The sequence below is a fragment of the Amblyomma mixtum genome, chromosome 10 (assembly GCF_055824585.1).
Source record: "Amblyomma mixtum isolate Tamu chromosome 10, ASM5582458v1, whole genome shotgun sequence".
In the NCBI taxonomy this organism is placed as follows: domain Eukaryota; kingdom Metazoa; phylum Arthropoda; class Arachnida; order Ixodida; family Ixodidae; genus Amblyomma; species Amblyomma mixtum.
This window is the reverse complement of record NC_143021.1, coordinates 151,883,531-151,905,952: the sequence shown is the minus strand read 5'-3', so window position 1 is coordinate 151,905,952 and position 22,422 is coordinate 151,883,531. Positions and strand designations below refer to the sequence as shown.

General features: G+C 48.0%; 1 protein-coding gene across 1 annotated transcript in view; it reads right to left on the bottom strand.

The window, feature by feature from the left end:
* The window catches only part of LOC149327392 (uncharacterized), an 89,279-nt gene that overhangs the window by 56,411 nt on the left and 10,446 nt on the right, over nt 1-22,422 (bottom strand). Inside the window, exon 2 of the mRNA XM_089562365.1 lies at nt 13,035-13,363. Within this exon, the coding sequence (XP_089418491.1) occupies nt 13,035-13,337 (303 nt within the window). The 5' untranslated portion in view covers nt 13,338-13,363. The remainder of the gene's footprint in view (nt 1-13,034; nt 13,364-22,422) is intronic.

Genomic DNA, 22,422 nt, shown 5'->3' with positions numbered 1-22,422 from the left:
AAGACGGTCGGTGTACTCTTCAGAAAAAAAAAAGAAACCGACATCACACTTGACGACAAAAGGTTCCTGTGCAAAAAAAAAACACAAATTTCTTGGCGTCATAGCCGACGAAAAGCTTACATTCATCACACATATTAAGGGAGTAAACACTTAAATGTGTGAGGGCACTGAACCTTCTAAAGATTCTGTCCCACCTGTCTTGGGCTACAGATCGAGATTACCTGCTGAGCCTTCTGAATAGCGTATTTCTATCACGTATAGACTATGGCTCGGTAGTGTACGGGTCAGCACGAAGAACCACCTGAAAAATGCTCGATGCAGTCTGCCACCTAGGTCTGCGGTTGGCTATTGGTGATTTCCGTAAAAGCCTAATTGCCAGTTTGTACGTTGGGGCGGACCGATGGTCACTTGAACTACGGCGGAAGTTGTAAGTATGAATGCGTCAAGGCAGAAGCTCGGGCAAGTTGATACAACATTCCAAAGAAAGATTAACCAGCGCTAAACACGGAATGAAGGAAGAAAACTACACACAACGCGCTGACTAGCAACTCAAAGTTTAATCTGCCAGGAGCGAAATATGTACAAAGAAAAAAGAAAGACAACAAGCAAAACAAAACGCACAACGTGAGAGACAACTCGATGCTAGAGGTGCATCAGTATCGAGTTAACAGGAGAGATGGGGGTTTCTTTCTCGATCAGGTGAACCGATGGCTTGCAGACACAATTCTGTCCCCTCTGCTGAATTATCAGTACCTCGAAAACTTCCCTCTTTTTTCTTGGTTTTGTACTTCTTGACCACGCTCGCGTGGTGCAGGAAAGGCCTGCATGTTTTTGAGGCATAGTCTTTACAGTGTGCATCTAGAGTGCTGCCTGTGGCCGTTTTACGGGATTTGGCGTGCTCGCTTAGTCTGGTGCTGAGACAACGACCCGTTTGCTCTACATGTGTATTACCACAAGATAGTGGCACATCATGATTACACGACTCCGCACTGACAATCGGTATATGCTTCCAGGTGCTTCGTGGCACATGAGGTTCGCAGGCGTCCGTCATTGTTCACACGCTGGCAAGGCAATCAGCTTGATCAGGGCAGATGTGAAGTGCTTGTGAGACAGTACTGATGACTTTAGCTTTTGCCGTTGAATGTTTTATATTATATTAAATAAAGGGACCTAATACTCTGAGGCAAGAAACTTGCGGGCTAAGCTCTTCTCTTGCGTGGAGGCGAATATCGGGGTGCGGTTCAGTATTTGGATTGTTGCGCGTAATGCGGAGAAAATCGGACTTATGTGTGGGAGCATGATAAGACAAAACCGGACATGCATGTGTTAGTGATCCGTCGCTGAGACTATCTGGAAGGGAGAAAGACTCTGTGAGAAAGAAGCTGTCTCTGTCATCAAAGATGACAGAGACAGCTTTGATTAAACAAAAAGAACTAATAGTTGAAGCCTTTGAGAAGAAATGCCTGGCCATTGGCATTTATGTCGATTTTTCAAAAGCATTCGACTTGCTCAACCATAATCTGCTGCTGCAAAAACTGGAACACTACGGAATTAGGGGAGTCACTTTGTCTCTGCTCAAATCATACTTAGCTCATCGCAGACAAATGGTTTCTCATAATAACATCTTATCTAGCCTTGAGCCACTTCTCTATGGTGTTCCCCAGGGCAGCATAATGGGCCGTTACTATTTCTTGTTTACATTAATGACATCTTTTCTACCCCTGCCGTTGACCTTGTGGGCTTTGCTGATGATATTACAGCACTGTTGGCGGGTAGCACAGAAGCCGAATTATTTTCGCGAGCAAATAAGTTTCTGGAATATCTTCACGAGTGATCTAGACATAATCATCTAAAAGTTAATTCTGTAAAAACAAAGGCCGTCTTATACCGATCAAGAAACAAAACTGTTCACACCAATTTCACCCTATCATTAGGAGGCAAAACAATTGCAACCGTGAAAAACATAAAATGCTTAGGAGTTATCTTCTCAGGATGTCTCACCTCGGACGAACAGGTCAATCATGTTCGGAAACAACTGAATCGATTTAACGGTCTTATTTTCCAAGATAGGGACACACTTCCCTCTCGAGTAAAGGTCCTCATTTATCAAGCATTCTTTCTCCCATCACTGACTTACTGTCTCACAGTTTGGGGAACGACGACCAAGCACAACATATCCAAACTAATAACAGTACAAAAGCGGGCAATTAGACTCATAGCAAACGTATCGTGGCAGACCCACACACATCCATACTTCATTAAATTTGGCATTCTAAAGATCACTTCTTTGTTTCCTTTCAGATTGCTATCAGTGTACAAAACTGCGGTTTTTACTAACAATGAAACAACTCTCTCGCTTCTAAAAATGTCTCGCTATTCAACCGTCTACGATACCCGCTCTCATTTTCCTTTGTCACTGCCTCTTTGTCGGACCAAATACGGTATGCAATCTCTATCTTTTATTCTGTCAAAATACCTAAACATTTTAGAAACTAACAACATATCGCTAAAAGAGATCACGGCAAAGAGCCTAAAAACCATTTTGTATTTTTTTGAAGATGTTTAATTACAACTTGTTCTGAACTGTGACTAAAGCTGTAACACCTGTGAATTCTGCTTATGTTGTACACCTGGATGATGTGATGCTTTGGGGTTTTGAGTATTTATGACGGTTTTTGTTGTGATTGTGATACCAATGTTGAAGTACCACTGTAAATATTCCATTCATGTTGATACTTTATTTATTGTTTTCGAGTGTCTCACCTGTAGCTGTCTTGTAATTTAACAACTTAGGCAATAAGTTGCCTCAGCAATGTGGGCGCAGGGTGCCTCTCAAGCTGCATTCAAGCAGCTTTTTTCCCTGCGTCCTCTCTCTCGCAGTGATACTTCTACCACTAAGAGCGACAAATAAACTTCAACTTCAACTTCAACTTTTTATAGGAGTGACTGAGACTGGCATGTGAGTATTTTCGTGCCTAAAGTTGGGCACGTGGCGAGTGATTGCTATGAATTGTTGTTCGTTTTTGTGTATATATTGGAACTCTGAATTAAAAAAATATTTAGTTACGAGTATGCGCTTTGTTCCCCCTTTGTACCGTTGGTTGCTTGCGCTTAATTTTCTACAGTGAGCAGGATAAGCCTAAGTCCACAAGCTCCTCAATAATGTTTATGTATTGCCGTAGGGTATATTTAATATCTGCGTAACTACCAATGCTTTTCAAGAGGGTGATGTCATCTACATATAATGTTTGTTGCAGGTAAGCAATGTAATTTAGGTCCTCTCTCAATAAAGCAGTGGCAAATTGAAAATAAAGGGTGACAACTCACAGACTGGCTGTGACCAGACGTTCAAGAAGGGCGTGGAAGGAATTCCACAGTATCAATTTGAAGCTCGGGGTGCGGTCAGCCAGAAGGTCTTTGATGGAGTTCTATGTGCGTTCTGCAGGATTGATCGAGTTTATAATATTCATAATTACTAGGTGAGTGACATTATTGAATGCCCTAGTTAGACTGAGACCGAGTATTGTCCTGCTGGTGCAGGTGGCGCAGCAGGGGCCACATTCCTTAACTGTACATTGTCCATTTGGCCCTCTGTCATTGGTCAACAGCGGCTTTCAAGAGTCTGTGGCAAGTGAGCAGTCCGTTGAGCGGTTGGCCACCGAACCTCAGCATTGGCTGCATATCGCAGCCAGTTGCAGCCAGTGGTCAGGCCCCGTCGCCTGCTGTTCACAGAGCGCTGCGATGCATCTCACCATTGGCTGTCACTGACTGCACATTGCAGCGAATGGTGACGTCTGGTTGCCAAGGTCCTAATGGTCAGGTCTCTTCCCGCAAACATTTGAAAGCCGCGGGTATACCTCAGTGACCAATGACAGAGGTCCAAATGGACAAGTGAACATTGCTCACTTACCGAACACTGCCCCAGGACTTTATTCGATAATTCAAGCAAGACATCCTGTGCCTAATCACAGCATGGTGTGCGAGAAGAGCTGATGATGGAGACGCACGACGTCGGGGACACGGGTAGCAGTTGAAGGTCAATTCCCAAATGAAGTTTACGCCTGCATATCCGCTGGTCGGAGAGACTGCCGGATAACTAGAAATCATTAATAAAATATGTTACAGGGTGAACAAAAGTGGGATTCAATTTGCATAGAGCTTTATTTGAGATGCTGGCTGGGCGTGACGGTGCGAAGCTGCGTGATAGCACAGCGGAACTCTAGTAGTGTGATGTCGGCATCATCTAGGTAGGGGGTAGAGGTTCGTGTATATGGAGGGAGGGGGCTCTACGGCATATCTGAGCCCAGATATTTCTACTTTAGCTCAGCTAATAGGGTCTTATTATCCCTCATGTTGATGTAGAAGGCGCACAAGTTTGTGACGCGCGGTGCTGTTTTGCCCTTGCTAGGGTGCAAACATTATGAAGTAACTGTCATGTGCGTCCAATGCACAGCGGTCTCTGCATGTGATCGCATACTTGTCTCCATTCTTTTGGTGTAAGTTTATGGATTAGTCCTCTATGTCTCCATGTACTTTGCCTAAGGGGAGTTTCAGTTTGCGATTGAACTTGTTGGAGGGCCAGCGATGACCTGCGCTAGCTCTTTACTGCCAAGGATTGAGTAAATGACTGTCTACATTTTGGTTTACAGATTGGGTTGTAATTCATTCGTGGTATATGTTTGTCGCACAATTGCTGAAGTCGGAGATGGGGCGAGACTCTTATAAACCGGCGCATGGCTGAAAAAATCGAAATCTGTTATCTGCTCAGTGCCTGCATACCGAGAGCTTCGAACTGACAGGGGAAGAGTGATGTGAACAATAACGTGAACACTGCCCGAACTGTGTAGTTTGATTTTTTATTGCGCATCTGGAATGTTTCGGAAGAAGCCAAGGTCTCAAGTCACGTCGAGAGCAACGCTGCTACCAACCCGTGTAGTCTGTGATGGATCGACAATTGTGAGTCCCCCGGTCGTAACTATGGAGCCGCAGCTGGCGTCGTTTCTGGAGTCTGATATTTACCCCGTGCAGTTTGTGGTGCACTGAAATCTCATGCAATAATAAGAGCCTGATGATGTGTAAACCGCAAGAATTTCGTTAACAAGTCTCCAAAATCATGTGTGCAGGAGCCAGGCGGGTTATAAATGTTAAGAATTAAAACGCTTATTTAATGATGTGCGCTTTGAAGAACATCTACAGGGTGTTTCGCGTAACATGAACCCAGGATTTAAAAAAGCGGTAAGCCACAGCCCGCTGAAACCAACGATACATTGTTCACCATCATATGGCGCTCCTCAGAATATTTTTTTAATTGCGCTTAATTAATTAATTAAGTAGAATTGTGCAAATTTTCAAATATTCACTTTAGTGCCAAGACCGTTACGTGAGGTTGTAGAGCAGCTTTATAAACAACCGATCCAGTTTATTGCAGCATCGTATCTCCGACGGGGTCCTTTTTTCGGGCATTTAAAGAAAGCCCGCGAAATATGAAAAAATGCCACGTGGCTACGCTCGTGCGCTACCAAATTGCAGCGCTCTCAACGGCGTTTGGAGCACACCGAGCGTGCCCGCTGACCGTGGCGAAGTAAAGGGCCGCCGCTCTTAGCAGCAGCTTGACAGTGCGTCAGCACTTTCCGCAGCGGCGCGCAGTTCTCGCTCTTCGTCTGACTCGTTGGCCGGGCTATCGATCGCATTCAGGGCTTTCGTATTGCCTGGCGCTCCCTGCACTTTGATATGAAGTCACCTTGCTCGCCGCAGTTTAGCAATTCTTCTTGCGATATCGGCAATTATTTGCCGCATGGCGTTTACCGGAACGCAAGCACTCAATGGGCTCAGTCCTGCTTCGACAGCTGTCCTTTGTACGGTCGCCTTAGCTCAGAAAATCAGTTTGTAGTCCTGAGCGCCTTTGTGGTATACCTTGGTGCGCTTCTAGCTTTACCTGTTGAGTCTGGGTGGAAGCTAGTTCTTGATTTAACGCAAGCTTACATGCCTCTTTGAATGACAGCTTTGCAGCTCCAAACAGCTCACGCTGAGTGTCGACGCTGCGTAGTCCAGAGACTAGCCTGTCTCTAAGCGCTTCGTTGAGAAATTAGCCAAACTCGCAACTTCTGACCAGGTGCTTCAGCTGCACAATAAATTCGGCTACACTCTCTTGCTCAAGTTGCAATCTTCGGTTAAATCGACACCTTTCCGCGATCACGGCCTTTCCGGGACTTTCCGAGTGGGTTTTCAGTACCGCCGTGACCTCGTCGTACGTTTTGCTGGCGGGGGAGTGCGGAACTAGAAGGTTCTTCAATACTTCATACACTCGAGGTCCTACTACAGTGAGGAGTACAGTTAGCTTCTTGCCTTCAGCCACATCATTTGTCAAGACATAAAACTCAAATCTTTCCAAGTAGGACTCGAAGCTGTCGCTCCTTTCGTCGAAAGTATCAATTTTTCTCTTCAGCAGGCAGTCTTCAGCACCAACCGAAGAAAGTAGCCAGCCGCCAAGCTCCCATCCTCGTCGCCAGTCAATGTCGTAGAGAGCGGCAGCCGAGCGGCCGCACCAAAGAAACAGAGAAGACCGGTGCAGGACAGGGAATCAGCGTTTATTCGTCTGACGCTTCTTTTATAAGCAGCGGTTGCTTATCCGCTGCTGATATCAATGCGCGTGATGGCCAAGTGGCGCTTCATGCACTTGACGCTATCACAATTTCTTCCTTGTCACCAATGAGCGCATTCTAGAAATCGAGCAATGCAATACTGGCCAACCTCCATAGTCCCCTTCTTGTAATACACAGCTTAAAGAAAATTAAATTGATCAAACGCCACTATGAGCCAGTTTTTTTTTATGAAATCTTACTGCTGCCAAATGCTTGCTTAGCTGAAGGAAGTATATCAACACACAGATTTTAAACTGGAGCATCACTTCCTTTTGGTGGTGTGATCAGACTTACCTGATGTACCCTGGTCTGTTTTTTTTTTTAAATGTTTCTCGCGGAGCTTCCTTTAACCTTTGTAAATAGTTATGAAAATAGAACATGTCAGTTCAATATAATATATGACATGCTTAAAAATAAGCAGAACTTTTTGCTGGAGCTAGTTGGTCGATTCTGACAAAAGTGAAACAGCGCGAAAGAAGAAGCCCAAAGGCGAAACGAAGGGACAGGAAATAGCGCTGTGTTACGCGCTCTTTGATGTCCTTTCTTCGTTTCGCCTTCGGGCTTCTTCTTTCGCGCTGTTTCACTTATGTGAGAAATAAGTGCCTGCGCGCACTTAATGCAGCGTGTCTGACTCTAGACCCAAAGTTGAGAAGTAAGATTGCCGACTAATTACTCGAATTTTCTTTTCAACCCAACCCCTTTTTTATATACTTACATGTCCTAATCATCTAATGAGGTTGAATGTTTCGTTTAAAAAAGCTGAAAACATCTATAACAATTTCTAACCTCATAGAGAGTGTTGTGCACAGTGAAAATCTTCCCAGAGGGGTCTGGTCACCTGTGCCTTTAGGGTGGATTCAGAAAAACGTAGCGGATCGCGGACGATCATCACGGACCGCCTACCACTTGACGCAAACGTCACTTCTCTGCGTGACCGTGAGCGTTCTCCTACTAGTACGACTGGGCGCCGAAGGCTCAAAGTCACTCAGAGGAGTCGTGTTTGCGTCAAGTGGTAGGCTGTACCCGCGGATAGTCCTCAATTTGGCCGGCTCTCCTGAACTTACCTTTACAAAGTATGGTACGTGCCAGCGCACCAGAACACAAAACAGGAAAACACAAGACTGAGAAAACTTCTAGGCAACATCTGTTAGAACTGTATCAAAAGATCAAGCTTCTTTGTGCAAAATTCTTCCAAGAAAAACCACTTTTTCTAAGAATATGACGTGAAGAAAAACTGGAGGTGACACAAAAAGCTCCGGCCTAAGAATAATATGGGATAGGTAATGCCCGTATATGCCGAATCGGTCATTGTGTACTTTAGATTTGTAGACCTCAGGGCGAACTCATACCACTTCTGGGGCAGTTGTGCAGCAGCTGAAAGATGCAGATTTGCCCTACGCCTGCAGGTGCAGCCACCGGTGCAACTTGTGAGACTCAGGTTCCTGTTTGCGCTCTAACTCTCCCTACCAATGATCAATTTAAATGTCACCTTCCACAGAAGGCAGTTTGCTCACAATCCGATGGGCTTGTTGGGACGACGGAATAAGTTCATGTGGCTTAGGTAGCCTAGAACTGGCCGCTTCTCTTGTCATTTTCCGCTCACTTCGATCACTAGGACGATGCCGGTATTTGCGCTGAACTGGACTCACACAGGCATTGCGTTAATACCACGCGAACCCAAGACCACACAATCAAGCATTTTTCAAAAATAATTTTATTGGAAATAAACGACGCAATTCTTTAATTATTGTTCATGAGAATTCGCATGACTGAGGTAAATCAGCGATTTACACTTGCGGTACCTCAAGTTAAGGTTTCGTGGGTGCCGCATTTCGTAGGCACTTGGTGCCTTACTTGTAATAGCAAGTTCTCAGACCAAATAAGCTGCAAGAGGAAGCAGGTGGTCGAGGTTTGGTAGAAAAGACGCTTTTTTGTCACAATCATGACATTTCCTTCAAAATGGTGCCCAGTCTGATGGTGAGCAAATCCTGCCAGAATGCTCTGGGAACTTCTGGCAACGCAACCCTTAAGGCAGCGAAAACTCCTCCCACCGTATCTCCGGAGCCATACAGATACATGGACATTTTCTCCATTGAGACGACTGTGGGCCCACTGTGATGCACTAGCTTAGCTCTGTCACTGGAATCCTCCACCTTTGTGAGAAATATATGAAAGGTTTCACTCTGGGAAGAGAACAAAGGATAACTTCACTAAGTCATTGTTAACTGCACTAGAGGAACATGAGCAGACAAGGGGAGGAAAAAGAGGGGCTCGTTATGACATACATGACGGAAGCCAACACTCACCGACACCAAGGAGCATAGGGGATGTATGTTTTTAACTAGTGGTGTTCATCAATGGGAGAACAAAGGATTAATATTTTTTAACGATCACTGGTTCGAAAGGAGACAAAAAACAACCCCATGTCGCCGGTGGTATCCGAACACACGTCCTCCGAATTTCGCATCTGGTGCTCTACCAACTGAGCCACGGCGACGGCTGTCCAATCTTCTGCTTCCGGTGGTGTAAACAGAACCTTGAGAGTGTTCACCAGCGCCACCCACATCCGTAAGCGACGGACTTAGTATGTCCTGTATTACCGCAAATGACATGTAGGAACGTGATCTAACGGCGAGGGTGGAAGCTGTGTGAGAACCCTCTTATGCTTCCTATGCCATGAAGACAGCCAGTATTGAGGTCCTCGTTAAGCAATTAAGCAGACAAGGGAAGAGAAAAGTGGGGCTCGTTATTACATTGAGCGTACAGCGTACATGACTGCATTGTCCGCATTTTATTTCTCGTACTGTAAATTTTCCCTCTAATAATTCTAAATCTTGGAATAATTTGCAAGAATTGTTTGCTTTCAGCACAGTGGTCAACTACCATCCCAGAAATAAGCACACAAGTCGCGCTTCCGTACTGTCCATGGTTTTTACGGGATGGAATTTCCTCATACCATGACGGAGAACAGAACATTAATTTTCTTCGTTTTTTTTCGTGAAGAAATAACAGGTCTATGTGCTATTCTCTCCACCTCATAGCTATCGAGGCTCACATCTCCAAAAAACAGATTCAAGTAGTCTACGAGCTTTTTATTTGAACTGAGCAGCCCTTTCTGTTTTGACCAGAGGTTTTTATTAATGCCATCGAAAGCCACCTCGCTGACACGAGTGTAGATGAAAGCACGTGTGACACCACAAAAGCAGCGTGCACTTTATATGTTTCATCTCGCGTTGTATCTACTTTTGATTTCGACCAAATAAAGTGCATTTTACCCGATTCGGGCGCCTATCTGATTGGCATTGCAGGTGAAATATTTCTTCTTCGGGAAAACAATATTTCAAATGCATAATTCCTCTTGATTCACTATGATTTTGGGGACACAAACGGGCACAGAAACCGCAGATTCATCGCCGAATTAGGGCTATGGTGCTTACGGATTAAAAGACCTCCAAGGACCACTACGATACTCCGTAATGAGAAATTTCAGTGCTGCGCTGTCAGCTTTGCCATCGCGAACGGCAGTGTCGTCTCGGCGGTGGCGACGACCTTGTGCTTCGGCGGCGCGAACGGCTGGGGCCTCTCGAAGGTTCCGCCTAACCTCTACTTCGATACCGCGAACTCCTGGGTCCTCTCGGCGGCAGACAATTTATACTAGGAATACAACGGCCGACGCGTACAGTCTATCGCGTGCAAGAAATTTCCCAGCATCACCCGCCGACAGAGCGGAGCGTGGTGCGACTGTGACGAGGCAACGCGTGGGTTGTGCTGCTGAAATCAAATCTCCCTTCCCCTAGCCACCCTAAGTCCGCTCATGTAGTGATGATGAACGGCTCCTTTTTTTTCTTAAAATTAAACAGCGCTACAGATATAGACGAATGCATTGAAACACATGACAGGACGGGCGCTGTCCTATCATCTCTTTCCTGTCCTTGAAAAGGGACCAAAATACTGGTTTCAGACTAGCGCCGCGATTCCTCAGCAGTTGGTTTTACACCGCCGCGTAGCAAAAAGAAACCGGAAAAGACAAGGGACAAAGTTGCGTCCTGGATAGTGTTGACAGCTTGGCGAGGACCACACTGCCGAAACCCGCCCCGGAAGGGAAACAAATGACATACAAGGTAGTGCCATGCTGAAAGAACTGCGAACTGTTCCTCCTACAAGCAGCACTGAAGGTTGCTTCGTCGTCATACTATTTGGCATTTACAGCGAGAAGGAAATACAAGCAACAGACAATAACTTTCAGACAGTTAAACCATACGCATCCCGTATCAAGATGAAGGCAGTGGCCCTATGTAAATCCTTGGAACTACACAGCCTTGCAAGAGTTATTATGGACTCTAGAGTGAACACCCTGTTCGTGCTCTTCGCGGTGAGAACCCATGAGCCCGATGCACCATTACGACGATAGTTAGCCAGAAATGTACCTGGCAGCTAGAAATTAGTCGGTTCTAGCTTAGGCGCTTCAATAATCTCGCTCTTTCTGCTCCCTTTTCTATTTATTTATTGTATATTGCCAGCTTCTTGAAGATAGAGAGGATTGAAGAGGCCTTTTCAATGAATATTGAAGTTCTGTTTCATTCTATACCACATAACGACCTGGTAATTGCTTTGAGACAGTGCATACAAACTAGTGGTGCAATCGCCTTCCAGATTACGGCCGGCCTAAGGGTAGACAATTTTTGCCACTTATAGAATTTTATATCTATGCTATTCTTACCTTGTCTGATAACTGGCGCTTTCTACAACGTCAGGGCATTTGCATCAGATGATGTGCCACTCCACTTTTGTTTACCATTTTTTGGAGTCATTTGACGACATTTTGGCTTCACTAATTCACGAAGCCACTGTCCTGAAGGTTTTTAGATATAAAGATGATTTTTAGTAATTTCAAAGAAAAGTGACAAAGACATTTATGAGGAAATCCCAATGAATTTTTAGAACTGTTTGGACAACATGGTAGAAGGCTCTCTTTTACGTAGGAGTTACCTGTGCTTAACGGCACCAAGTTTTTAGACCTGAACATCATGCTCGGAGAAAGGTGTGTCTGCTGGAGCTACCACCCTAGAACCAAGAAAGTTTTTTTTTTTGCTTTTGATTCGGCCCAATCAAAAAATATTATGAGATTTATTGCGACACTTTCTCTAGAATCTGTACTAGTCAAATCGTGCTTTCACATGATACAAGAGGCTTTTTGGCACGAGGTAGCCAGACTGCGTAAAGCAGGGTTCTCTGGCCACGTGTTGACAGCTGTGACCAAGGCACAGCCAAAGAAAGGTGTCTCATAATCTATAAAAGGTGGACAAGTACAGCGTCACGGTGTTCTCTGCGTCATGTGTGATAAAACACGCTAAGCCCTTCGTTCGTTAAGGGCTATTAGGTCCCACTTTCCTGTGGCTAAGTGCATGTTGGCCAAACTTGACTTTGTGTTAATGAACGTGGCAGGGAACAGAAAGAACGTTGGAAAACGCATCAGTCTCATCAATACAACTACCCGCCCATTGCCGCTCCTTCAAGGATGAAAACGAACAGAACAGCCAGTCACGGCTTGGTGAAATCCAAATTCGGACAAGAAGTAAAAATAGATTAGCTCGGGAACTATCGGAAGCCTTTTTTATCAAGGCCAGCGGCTACACGTGTGTCAGCACCATTCGTGTCTCCCTGCAAGCCAGTGAATTCACACTGCTTGCAACCAGACGACGAAATTCAGTCTGCTCCTTTTAATCTACAATGCTTTGTTTGCTGTCGTCTCGAAAAAATATTTTTGCCGCACCCCCCCCCCCCCCCCCCCCCCCCTTCATCTTTTCTTGACCTTTTCCTTCTGGTGTCATAGATGCGCATGCGCTCACTGCCCTCCTTCTTATAAAATCAACGAACGAACATTTTTCGTTGGGTCTCTGAAGTTGTGTTCGTATTTCGTGCTTCATGCAACTCTAACAAACATTTAAACTTATGCACCGTGGGAAAACCTCGCCTTCAATGTGCACATCTACGCCAAGAGTAACTATCAATGTATTGCGCTTCCGCAGTCATGTGGTTCACACAAATAGGGGTGGTTAGAGGTACCTAAAGCTTGAAAGGATGCGGCAATACTTCCGTTTACAGATAATTATGCGAAATGTTTCCCTTAACTATCCGCGAGCCTGCATCGAGGAACCATAGCCTCTATGCTAATCATCTTTTTCTTCCACTGGCCTCGCGTCTGGTTCCCGGAAGCTCACATCCTGCGCACTCTTTTATTATCTTCATTCCATAGCTTTCTTTTTCCCCAGACAATCTAGAGCGGAACAATCAAAGAGCGCTAAAGACGACAAATATACCAAGAAAGTGCTCAGGCTCTTCCTTACGAAGATTGGGCACAAAAAACGAAGTCATTTGGTTTTAGCACATTACCTTGAAAGTAGTCGTAACTCGGCCTACGGCTCGCGATCTAAGCACTCCCTTCTTGCCGCCACGATACTCCCAAGGCATGGCAGCCACCAGCTCCTCTGTATTCGCCACGTCCACTTGCACCAGCCTCAAGCCCCCACGGCAGTAGGGCAGCGCGGGGCCGTAGGGCTTCATTTTATCAAGGCCAGTGTAGGCCATGGGACCGAAGTTGAAGCCGGGTATTACTTTGTAGACCTTTAAAATTGGATTCAAGTACTCTTCTGGCAACTTCTTCACGACGGCGTCGACCATGTTATCGAGGTCCATGTCGGAAAAGTCGCAAGAATCTGCGCCTGGGAAAGAGTAAATAAGCTGAACGCAACTATAAAAAAATCGCTTGATAAACATATTAATCTCAATGAAGAGGTCATCAGATTTCCGTTGACAGTGAATCGAAGCAAACACTCCTAGACGTGCAGCCAAGCAATTATCAAATTATCATTTCTCCATCCGGTCGTTGAACTGCGTTTTGTTCATTGTATGTTTTGATTTATTACAGGACAAAGCACCTCATTTGGCTTCTTTCTGTATGAAATACTCTCTCTACAACGATATAAAAAAGCCAAGAAAAATTCGAACGTGGCGCAACCTCTTTTGAGCAAGAATATTCGAGTACTTCACACTTCCCGCTTAACTTCCTACTGGGTAAGCTCGGGCGGCAGGTAAAAACTTTTTGGTGCTTAAGCACTAGATGCGTCACTAGTCACAAAGCCGCGACTCCTGACGTTGAAGCCTGAGAGTAACTCGGGATAACTCGGCTAAGGTCGGGGAAGCATCGTACTAGATGCAAACATTTGAAGGAGGGCGTCCCGTCTGCTGCTGCTGCCGAGCGGAGAGAGGGAGTAGAGATGAAGAGAGCGAAACGAGGTTGCGCGCACATGCAGACGCCAGAAAGAAGAGGCGAACGATGATGTCAGCGGCGGAACGTGCAGGAAAGCAAACGATAAATCATGGTTGAAGCCGGCCCTTCGAGTGAGTCCGAACGACGTGCGCGGTGCGCTGAAGAGCCACGCAAAAGAGAGAGCGCCAACTTTATTCAACCGACCCAGTGAACATTAGGTAGTTTTAGCTGAGCGTTTTTACGCCCAGCGGGGCGGAGCGGCCGAGCGGATACACCAGCGGAGACGCGCGCGAGAAAACAGTTTTAGCCGGGCGGATCGCCCGTCCTCTCGAGCGGAGTAGAGTCGCTTCCTCTGCTGCTCCACCTATTGGTCACAATTCGAGTTAGAGTGAAAAGAATGTCAATTAAGCCAGCTAATAATGCGCTGAAACTGTTTAGGAAACGCATATTCTGTGTTTTTAGTTAATTATTTGGTAAGTGTGACGTTTTAGATATACAAAAGAGGCTGCCATCTTGAATACCCACACACGCCCGCGCGCTCTTACGCACGCTCGCGCGCTGCCTATCACTCCGCTGGAGAAGGCTTCCCAGCGGGCGTAAGCTTCGCTCCGTAAAAACGCTGGCCGGCCCAGCGACGTGCGCATGCGCAGCGGCGTCTGCGCTCGTCCGCTCCTCTCCGCTGACCGTAAAAACGCTCAGCTAAAACTGTCTACTACAAAACGACAAGCCGAAGCACGGCAACGAACATAGCATAAGTTTGATAAACGTGATGCGAAAATTGATTAGCGAGGAAGAAGAGAAGAATGATGAAATTGTCCTAAGAGCATTAACTCGAGAGGCGTAGCTTCAGAAACCGCCGAATAAACCAAACGGCGGTTGCAATTGAAACGAGCACCACAGGCGACTTATCGCCAGTGGAAAGCGAGGAAACCACTGCAAGAACATTTGAGTGGAACTCGTATTTTTGAGCGTATAGAAACCTAACCTAAGATAAACCAAGCTAAACAAAAGGAACCGCTCAACCCCACAGAAGTCCCATTTAGCTGAACCAGAGAAATTTGCGCAGTTTTTTTCGTGGGCCTCCTAAACTGGTCTCACCAAAGCGCACTGCTAATGCAACCGACTTAGACGCTTGTTGAGGGGAGTAGCTTCAGTTGTAGCTGTTGTTGTTGTTGTTGTTTTTGTTGTTATCCTCATAAAATGGCACACGCCCATGCACTCATTCAGCGAGCTGACGCAGGGCTAGCTTCCGCCCCACCCCTCCCTATAGAGTAAAACTGAAGGACGCACTGCACACCACTTAAGTGCGGTAATGCGTAAGCATGTGAGCTTAAAATATGGCGCTAGCTTCTCACTTCATGTGTTAGGTACAGCTGTCTTCGTCTGCTCAGCGGTTCCTTGTGCTCCGTGACCGAGCAGCACGCGATAGAAATGCAGCGTCATATATTATAATCAGCGACGAACGCTCAGCACACTGCCCGGAGGGCAAAAACAAAGCCGCTGCACACGGCAGCCCGTAAAACACCATATTGCCACGTATCATTGTAGTGTCCGTTCGTTCGCGCAAGGCCGCAGGAAAAGGGTGTTATCATTTGTGTTCGTGACGCGAGAAGCGACCGGACTAATCTCGATTGATCACAGCCATGCCGAGCTGCATCTACATGTTTCCAGATTACTCTAGATCATCTCGACCTATTATCTCGAAGTTTCCTTGCCGGCTTTAAATTGAACGATGCCGCGAGCAGCAGGCATTCGAAGTTCGACGACTGACGAGTACGTTTGTTGCTTACGCCACGCACAAGCATGCATGGACGCTCTGTCAATGAGCGAGGCTGAGTTCTTGCGCAAATGGTCGACATACTTTATCGTCCTGCGCGGCGGTCGAGTATCGGCATTTTTACTGCATTACTGACATGCTCAGTGCTGCGTCACTGCGCATGTGCTTGAATGATCAGAGAATTAAGTTCATCTGTTTTGTTGTATTTTCTATGCTATGACAGATAAAATAAACTTCTCTTTCTACGCCACCGCCAAGTGATTCAGTTCTTTTGCGGGCGCAAGTCAGCCCAAATAAAGAGCTTCGTTTGCAAGCCTTGTTGCTGTATTCCTGACCGCTGGACTGCCGTCACTACAACGTGACATCTGGTGGAGGTGCTGGGGGCCTCCCATGTTCCGGACACCCCCTACAAGTCGTGACGCCAGCCGTCTGAGTCATATACCGCAGGAACTGAGTCCAGTCCACCGCGCAAGCCGACGTCTGCAAGGAGACGCACCTGAGTTCGGGATTCTGCCGGACCCTATCCGGAAGCGGAAGTCAGTAGCAACGTCCACCAAGAGCTTGGCCCAGACGACCACTCCAATCATTCTTCACCAGCCCCGGGTGCCACCAACCTTCGACGCTTCGCCTGGCGCCGACCCCGAAGAATGGCTGGAACAGTTCGACCGTGTGGCTATCTTCAACAACTGGGATGATGCTACGAAACTTAGGTACGTCTTTTTCGCCTTGGAGGGACCTGCAAGCATCTGGTTTGAGAATGAGGAAGCTAGCCTCACGAACTGGGAAACCTTCAAGGAGCAGCTTCTAAAGGTCTTCACGAACGTCGTGCGAAAAGAGAGAGCCCAAAAGCTGCTGCAGTCTCGCATACAAAATCCAAACGAGACCGTTGCAATATACACTTAGGAGATGAAGCGTCTCTTCCGGCGTGCCGACGCAAACATGAAGGAAGAAGAAAAAGTAAAGCTGCTTATGCGAGGAGTTAAAGAGCAACTGTTTGCCGGCCTCGTCCGCAACCCACCGAAAACCGTCGCGGAATTCGTAGAAGAGGCATCCACAATGGAAAAAACTCTTGACGCGCGAGCCCGCCAATATGACCGCCAGCAGCGCGTCTTCTCAGCAAACTGCCTGGACACAGTTAACAACGATAACCTGCCGGAAGTTATCCGTCAAGTTGTGCGAGAACAGCTGCGACGATTGCTGCCAACGGGAACGCAGCCGCAGCTTTCATTGCTCACTGACGTCGTCCGGGACGAGGTTCAACAGGCCTTGGGTGCGAAGCCGACACAAACACAGCCTCTGCAGCCCCCAGCCATAACTTACGCCGCAGCTGTGCGTCGTCCTGCCCCTCGACGGGACCCAAGCCCATATCGCCCTCAACCAGCTGCGTTGGACCGCCGCCCTCTCGCCCCAACCCGCCCGTCCTACGAGCGTCATACACAGCCGAGGAAATGCGACGAGTGGAGAACACCCGACCAGCGCCGCCCACTATGCTTCCACTGTGGCGAAGCCGGTCACATCCTCCGGCACTGCCCATACAGAAGACTGGGCATCCGAGGGTTCTCTTATGACGCTCCACGTCCCCGACCCGGCCAGCGATCAGCCGAAATCGAGGAATTTTTGCGACGGGAAGGATGCGCATCGCCGAGCCGCCAATCACGTTCCCCGTCGCCATCGTCCCCGCGCTTTGTATCTCCTAGCCGAGGTTACGCCGTGCGTGGACGCTCCCCCGCCCACGAAAGTTAAACTAAATAAAGCAGCCTCTGGAGATGAGGTTGCTTCTGAGCGCAAGGAAAAATATCCTCCATCGACGAAAACGCAAGACCATGCCTCAACTACGACGACAACACCGACGACGACGACGACGACGCGGCCAGAATCGAAGCTCTTACCACCGCCCAGAGAAGTAACGTCGGAGTGCGCACACCGCAGCCTCACTGCTCGACGAAGCCGACATCGTACACCGAAGACCACGTGTAATACGAAAACGCGAACAAGTGACCTTGAAGTTACGGTCGACGGTCACGCGGTTACTGCCTTGGTCGACACGGGAGCTGACTACTCCGTCATCAGCGGGCCACTCGCTGTCCGACTCAGGAAAGTGACAACAACTTGGGATGGCCCGCTGATCCGCACCGCAGGTGGTAACCTTATTACGCCGTCAGGACGCTGCACCGCGAGAGTTACAGTAAATGGGCGAACCTATGCTACAACCTTCCTGGTCCTACAGAAATGCTCGCGAGATTTGATTTTGGGAATGGACTTCCTGAATGAACATCGGGCGGTCATCGACCTTCGATCTAAGTCGATCAAGCTTTCCACGGACAAAGCCATACCTGTTGCGACGAGCGCGACTCATCACGTTGCCTTAAACGTCCTCGACAAAGCACTGAGCGTGCCGCCCCGATCAAGTGTTCTCGCCTGCATAGGTACTGGAGACATCGAAAATGCCGAAGGCGTCGTCGAGGGGAACACACGGCTACTCCTGGATCGAGGATTGGGCGTCGCAAGGGGAGTCGCCGAAATCCGAAATGGACAAGCCCAGGTGCTGCTAACCAACTTCACCGAAGAATACCGGCGTCTAAACAAAGGTACGACGATTGCCTTTCTCGACGAGCTACCAGACATCAGAGACGTATTTGCCCTCCCCGACCAACCCGCAGAACCATCTGGCCAAGGCCCACGTTCGACATCAACCCGGCATTACCCCGGAGCAGACAAGACCAAATACGCAGTCTTCTTCAAACGTACAGCGATTGCTTCTCACCAGCATCGAATGTGCGACGAACCGAGCTTGCTAAGCACCGCATTGTCACAGACGAATACTCCCGACCACTGCGGCAGAGCCCCTACCCCGTATCGCCTATAGAACGCCAAGCTATCCGCAAGCAAATAGAGGAAATGCTACGTGACGACGTCATCCAGCCATCAAGGAGCCCCTGGGCAGCACCAGTTGTCGTAGTGAAAAAGAAAGACGGCACCCTTCGCTCCTGCGTCGATTACCGCCGCCTGAACAGCATTACAAAGAAGGATGTCTACCCCCTGCCCCGCATCGACGACCTATTGGGTCGGCTGTGCAACGCTAAGTACTTCTCATCGATGGACCTGAAAAGCGGCTACTGGCAAATTGAAGTCGACGAAAGATATCGCGAGAAGACTGCTTTCATCACACCAGACGGACACTTTGAGTTCAAGGTGATGTCATTCGGCCTCTGCTCTGCCCCAGCGACTTTCCAGCGTGTATTGGATACGGTGCTCGCAGGCTTGAAGTGGCAGATTTGCCTAGTCTACTTAGATGACGTTGTTGTCTTCTCCTCATGCTTTGAAGACCACGTCAGAAGGGTTCGGACAGTGCTGCAAACGATCAAGTCTTCAGTCCTGACACTGAAACCAGAGAAGTGCCACTTCGCCTACGAGGAGCTGCTGTCACGTCGTAAGCAAAGATGGAGTTCGCCCAGACCCCGAGAAGACGGCTGCGATGGCAGAGTTTCCACAGCCTGATGACAAGAAAACTATGTGCAGATTCCTTGAATTGTGCGCTTATTACCGGCGATTCGTCAAGAACTTTTAGCGCATCGCTGAACCTTTGACCCGAATTGCCAAGGCTGACGTGCCTTTTATATGGGAAAGGCCGCAAGAGGAAGCTTTCAACGAGCTGAAGCGCTGCTTACAGTCCCCACCTGTGCTCGGGCACTTTGATGAAAACGCCGAAACCGAAGTTCATACCGATGCAAGCAGTGTGGGCTTAGGAGCGGTCCTCGTTCAGAAAAATGGCAGACAGGAGAAAGTTATCGCGTACGCTAGCCGTTCACTGTCGAGAGCCGAAGCCAACTATTCGACGACAGAGAAAGAATGTCTCGCCATTATTTGGGCCACGTCAAAATTTCGCCCCTACCTATACGGACGACCATGCAAGGTTGTGAGCGATCACCATGCTCTGTGCTGGCTGGCCAATTTGAAAGATGCCTCCGGCCGCCTTGCTCGTTGGAGCCTGCGTCTTCAAGAATTCGACATAACTGTAGTCTACAAATCTGGCCGCAAGCATTCCGATGCACACTGCCTATCGCGAGCCCCCGTAGACGCAGCACCGGAAGAGGAAGACGACTACGTTTTCCTAGGGCCAGTAAGCGCCAGCAGTTTCGCGCAGCAGCAGCGCTCGGATCCTGAGTTGCAAAGACTAGTTGATTATTTGAAAGGCAAGACCACATCGCCTCCCCGGGGGTTCAAGCGCCAACTGTCGTCCTTCGTCCTTCACAATAATGTCCTCCTGGAGAAGAACTTCGCGCCCAACTGGGCAGTGCATCTTCTTGTCGTGCCCAAAAATCTCAGGCAAGAAATTATGCAGGCATATCATGATGAGCCGACTGCTGGGCATCTCGGGATTGCTCGCACGTTGCACCGCATCCAGGAGAAGTACTATTGGCCGCGGCTAGCTAACGACATTTCCCATTACGTGAAAACGTGCCGTGAGTGCCAGCGACGCAAAACGCCTCCGACTAGACCAGCCGTACTCCTGAACACCATACCACCGCCAACTAAGCCCTTTCAGCAAATCGGGATGGACCTCGTCGGTCCCTTTCCGACTTCATCATCAGGTAACAAGTGGATCATCGTGGCCACCGACTGCATGACGCGCTACGGCGAAGGAAAAGCGTTGCCTAGTGATACCGCAAAAGAAGTTGCAAAAATTTTTGTCGAACAAATTCTCCCGCGACACGGCGCCCCCGAAGTGCTCATCACAGACAGAGGAACGACATTTACAGCGGAGCTGACGCAAGCCATTTTAAACTACAGCCAGACAAGCCATCGGAGGACAACTACCTATCATCCACAAACCAACGGACTCACAGAGCGTCTGAACAAGACCATCGCAGACATGCTCTCCATGTACATCGACGCCGAACTCAAGACCTGGGACTCCATTCTGCCCTACGTGATCTTCGCTTATAATACTGCCGTCCAGGAGACAACCAGGTTTACCCCATTCCAGCTGGTATACGGCAGGAAGCCCACGACAACATTCAACGCAATGCTCCCGCACGTTTCTGACGAAGACAACCTCGACGTCGCCGCCTACCTTCATCGCACCGAGGAAGCCCGAAGACTTGCGCGGCTTCGCATTCAAGACCAGCAGCACACCGACGCCCGACGCTACAATCTGCGCCGACGAGACACGCATTACAAGCCAGGTGATCGTGTTTGGATATGGACGACAGTTCGGCGCCGTGGATTGAGTGAAAAGTTGCTGCGACGCTAATTTGGCCCGTACAGGGTTCTCCGTCGCATTGGTGACCTCGACTATGAAGTCATCCCCGACGGCACGACAGCATCTCAGCGACGCCGCACACGCCCGGAAGTCGTACATGTCGTACGCCTGAAGACATATTATGAACGCTAAAGGACTCAAAGTTCGCATTCTCCGTGTTTATTTTCATTTTAAGCATCGAGACGATGCTTCTTTGGAGGGCGGTAATGCCACGTATCATTGTAGTGTCCGTTCGTTCGCGCAAGGCCGCAGGAAAGGGGTGTTATCATTTGTGTTCGTGACGCGAGACGCGACCGGACTAATCTCGATTGATCACAGCCATGCCGAGCTGCATCTCCATGTTTCCAGAGTACTCTAGATGACCTCGACCTGTTATCTCGAAGTTTCCTTGCCGGCTTTAAATTGAACGATGCCGCGAGCAGCAGGCATTCGTAGTTCGACGACTGACGCGTACGTTTGTTGCTTACGCCGCCGCCGAGTGATTCAGTTCTTTTGCGGGCGCAAGTCAGCCCAAATAAAGAGCTTCGTTTGCAAGCCTTGTTGCTGTATTCCTGACCGCTGGACTGCCGTCACTACAACGTGACAATATGCTGCGAAAGAAATTCACTGCACTGTACACCTGATAAAAAAATCTGATATGACGTGGCCTCCTCAAAGCGTGAAATATGCCTCGATATTAGCGTGGTTGGTGATTACAACCGGCCGAAGACGGCGGCACGATCAATACCAGCCAAAAGACGGCACCGGTACTGGAATCCGGGTGTCAACATGTGCCCTTCACGGCGAGAAAGACAATATTTCTCGCAAAAGAATACGCGCAGGAGCAGAAACCAGTTAAAATATTGTACAGACACAAAACTTTGAAAAATAATATTAGTAACTTGAAATTACTACTCCAAATCCGAGCAGTTGAAGGGCGTAATAGAGAATCGTGCCTGAAGAAAAACCTTTTTGAAAAGCGTGGTTGCAAAGCTGTGTGAACAGGTTTCAGTCCTGAAAATTGCGCATAATCTCCAATTAACCGCCTGCACTTTAAGGTATTTCTTTTAGAGCAGCGGAAGTGGTCAGCTACTCACTGAAACCAATATTGTCATTGAGCAAGGGCGTAGAAAAGACCTGTAAAAATATTCGACAAAATATATGCAACGCTTACATACAGCCTGTATTCCTGCACCGGAAAGGTGAGAAAACTCCGGAAAGAATGGAGCACCTCGTAGGGGCCGTGAACCCCGTCAAGCCCAGCTAGAGGTTTTTGTTCACGGTCCTCAGCATCTGTAATGTTGATGTTGGAATAAAATGATGATTAACGGGACGTATGCCGAGCACTAGATCGTCAACAGTTGGGGATATAAGCTGAACGACATTTTAGAGACCTCTTGCTAAAGAACCAGCGGAGGGATTTCGGAGTGTCAGCGAAACACGCTGCCTACGCAGAGTATAGTGTCTAAAAGCTAATATCAAGAAAATTAAG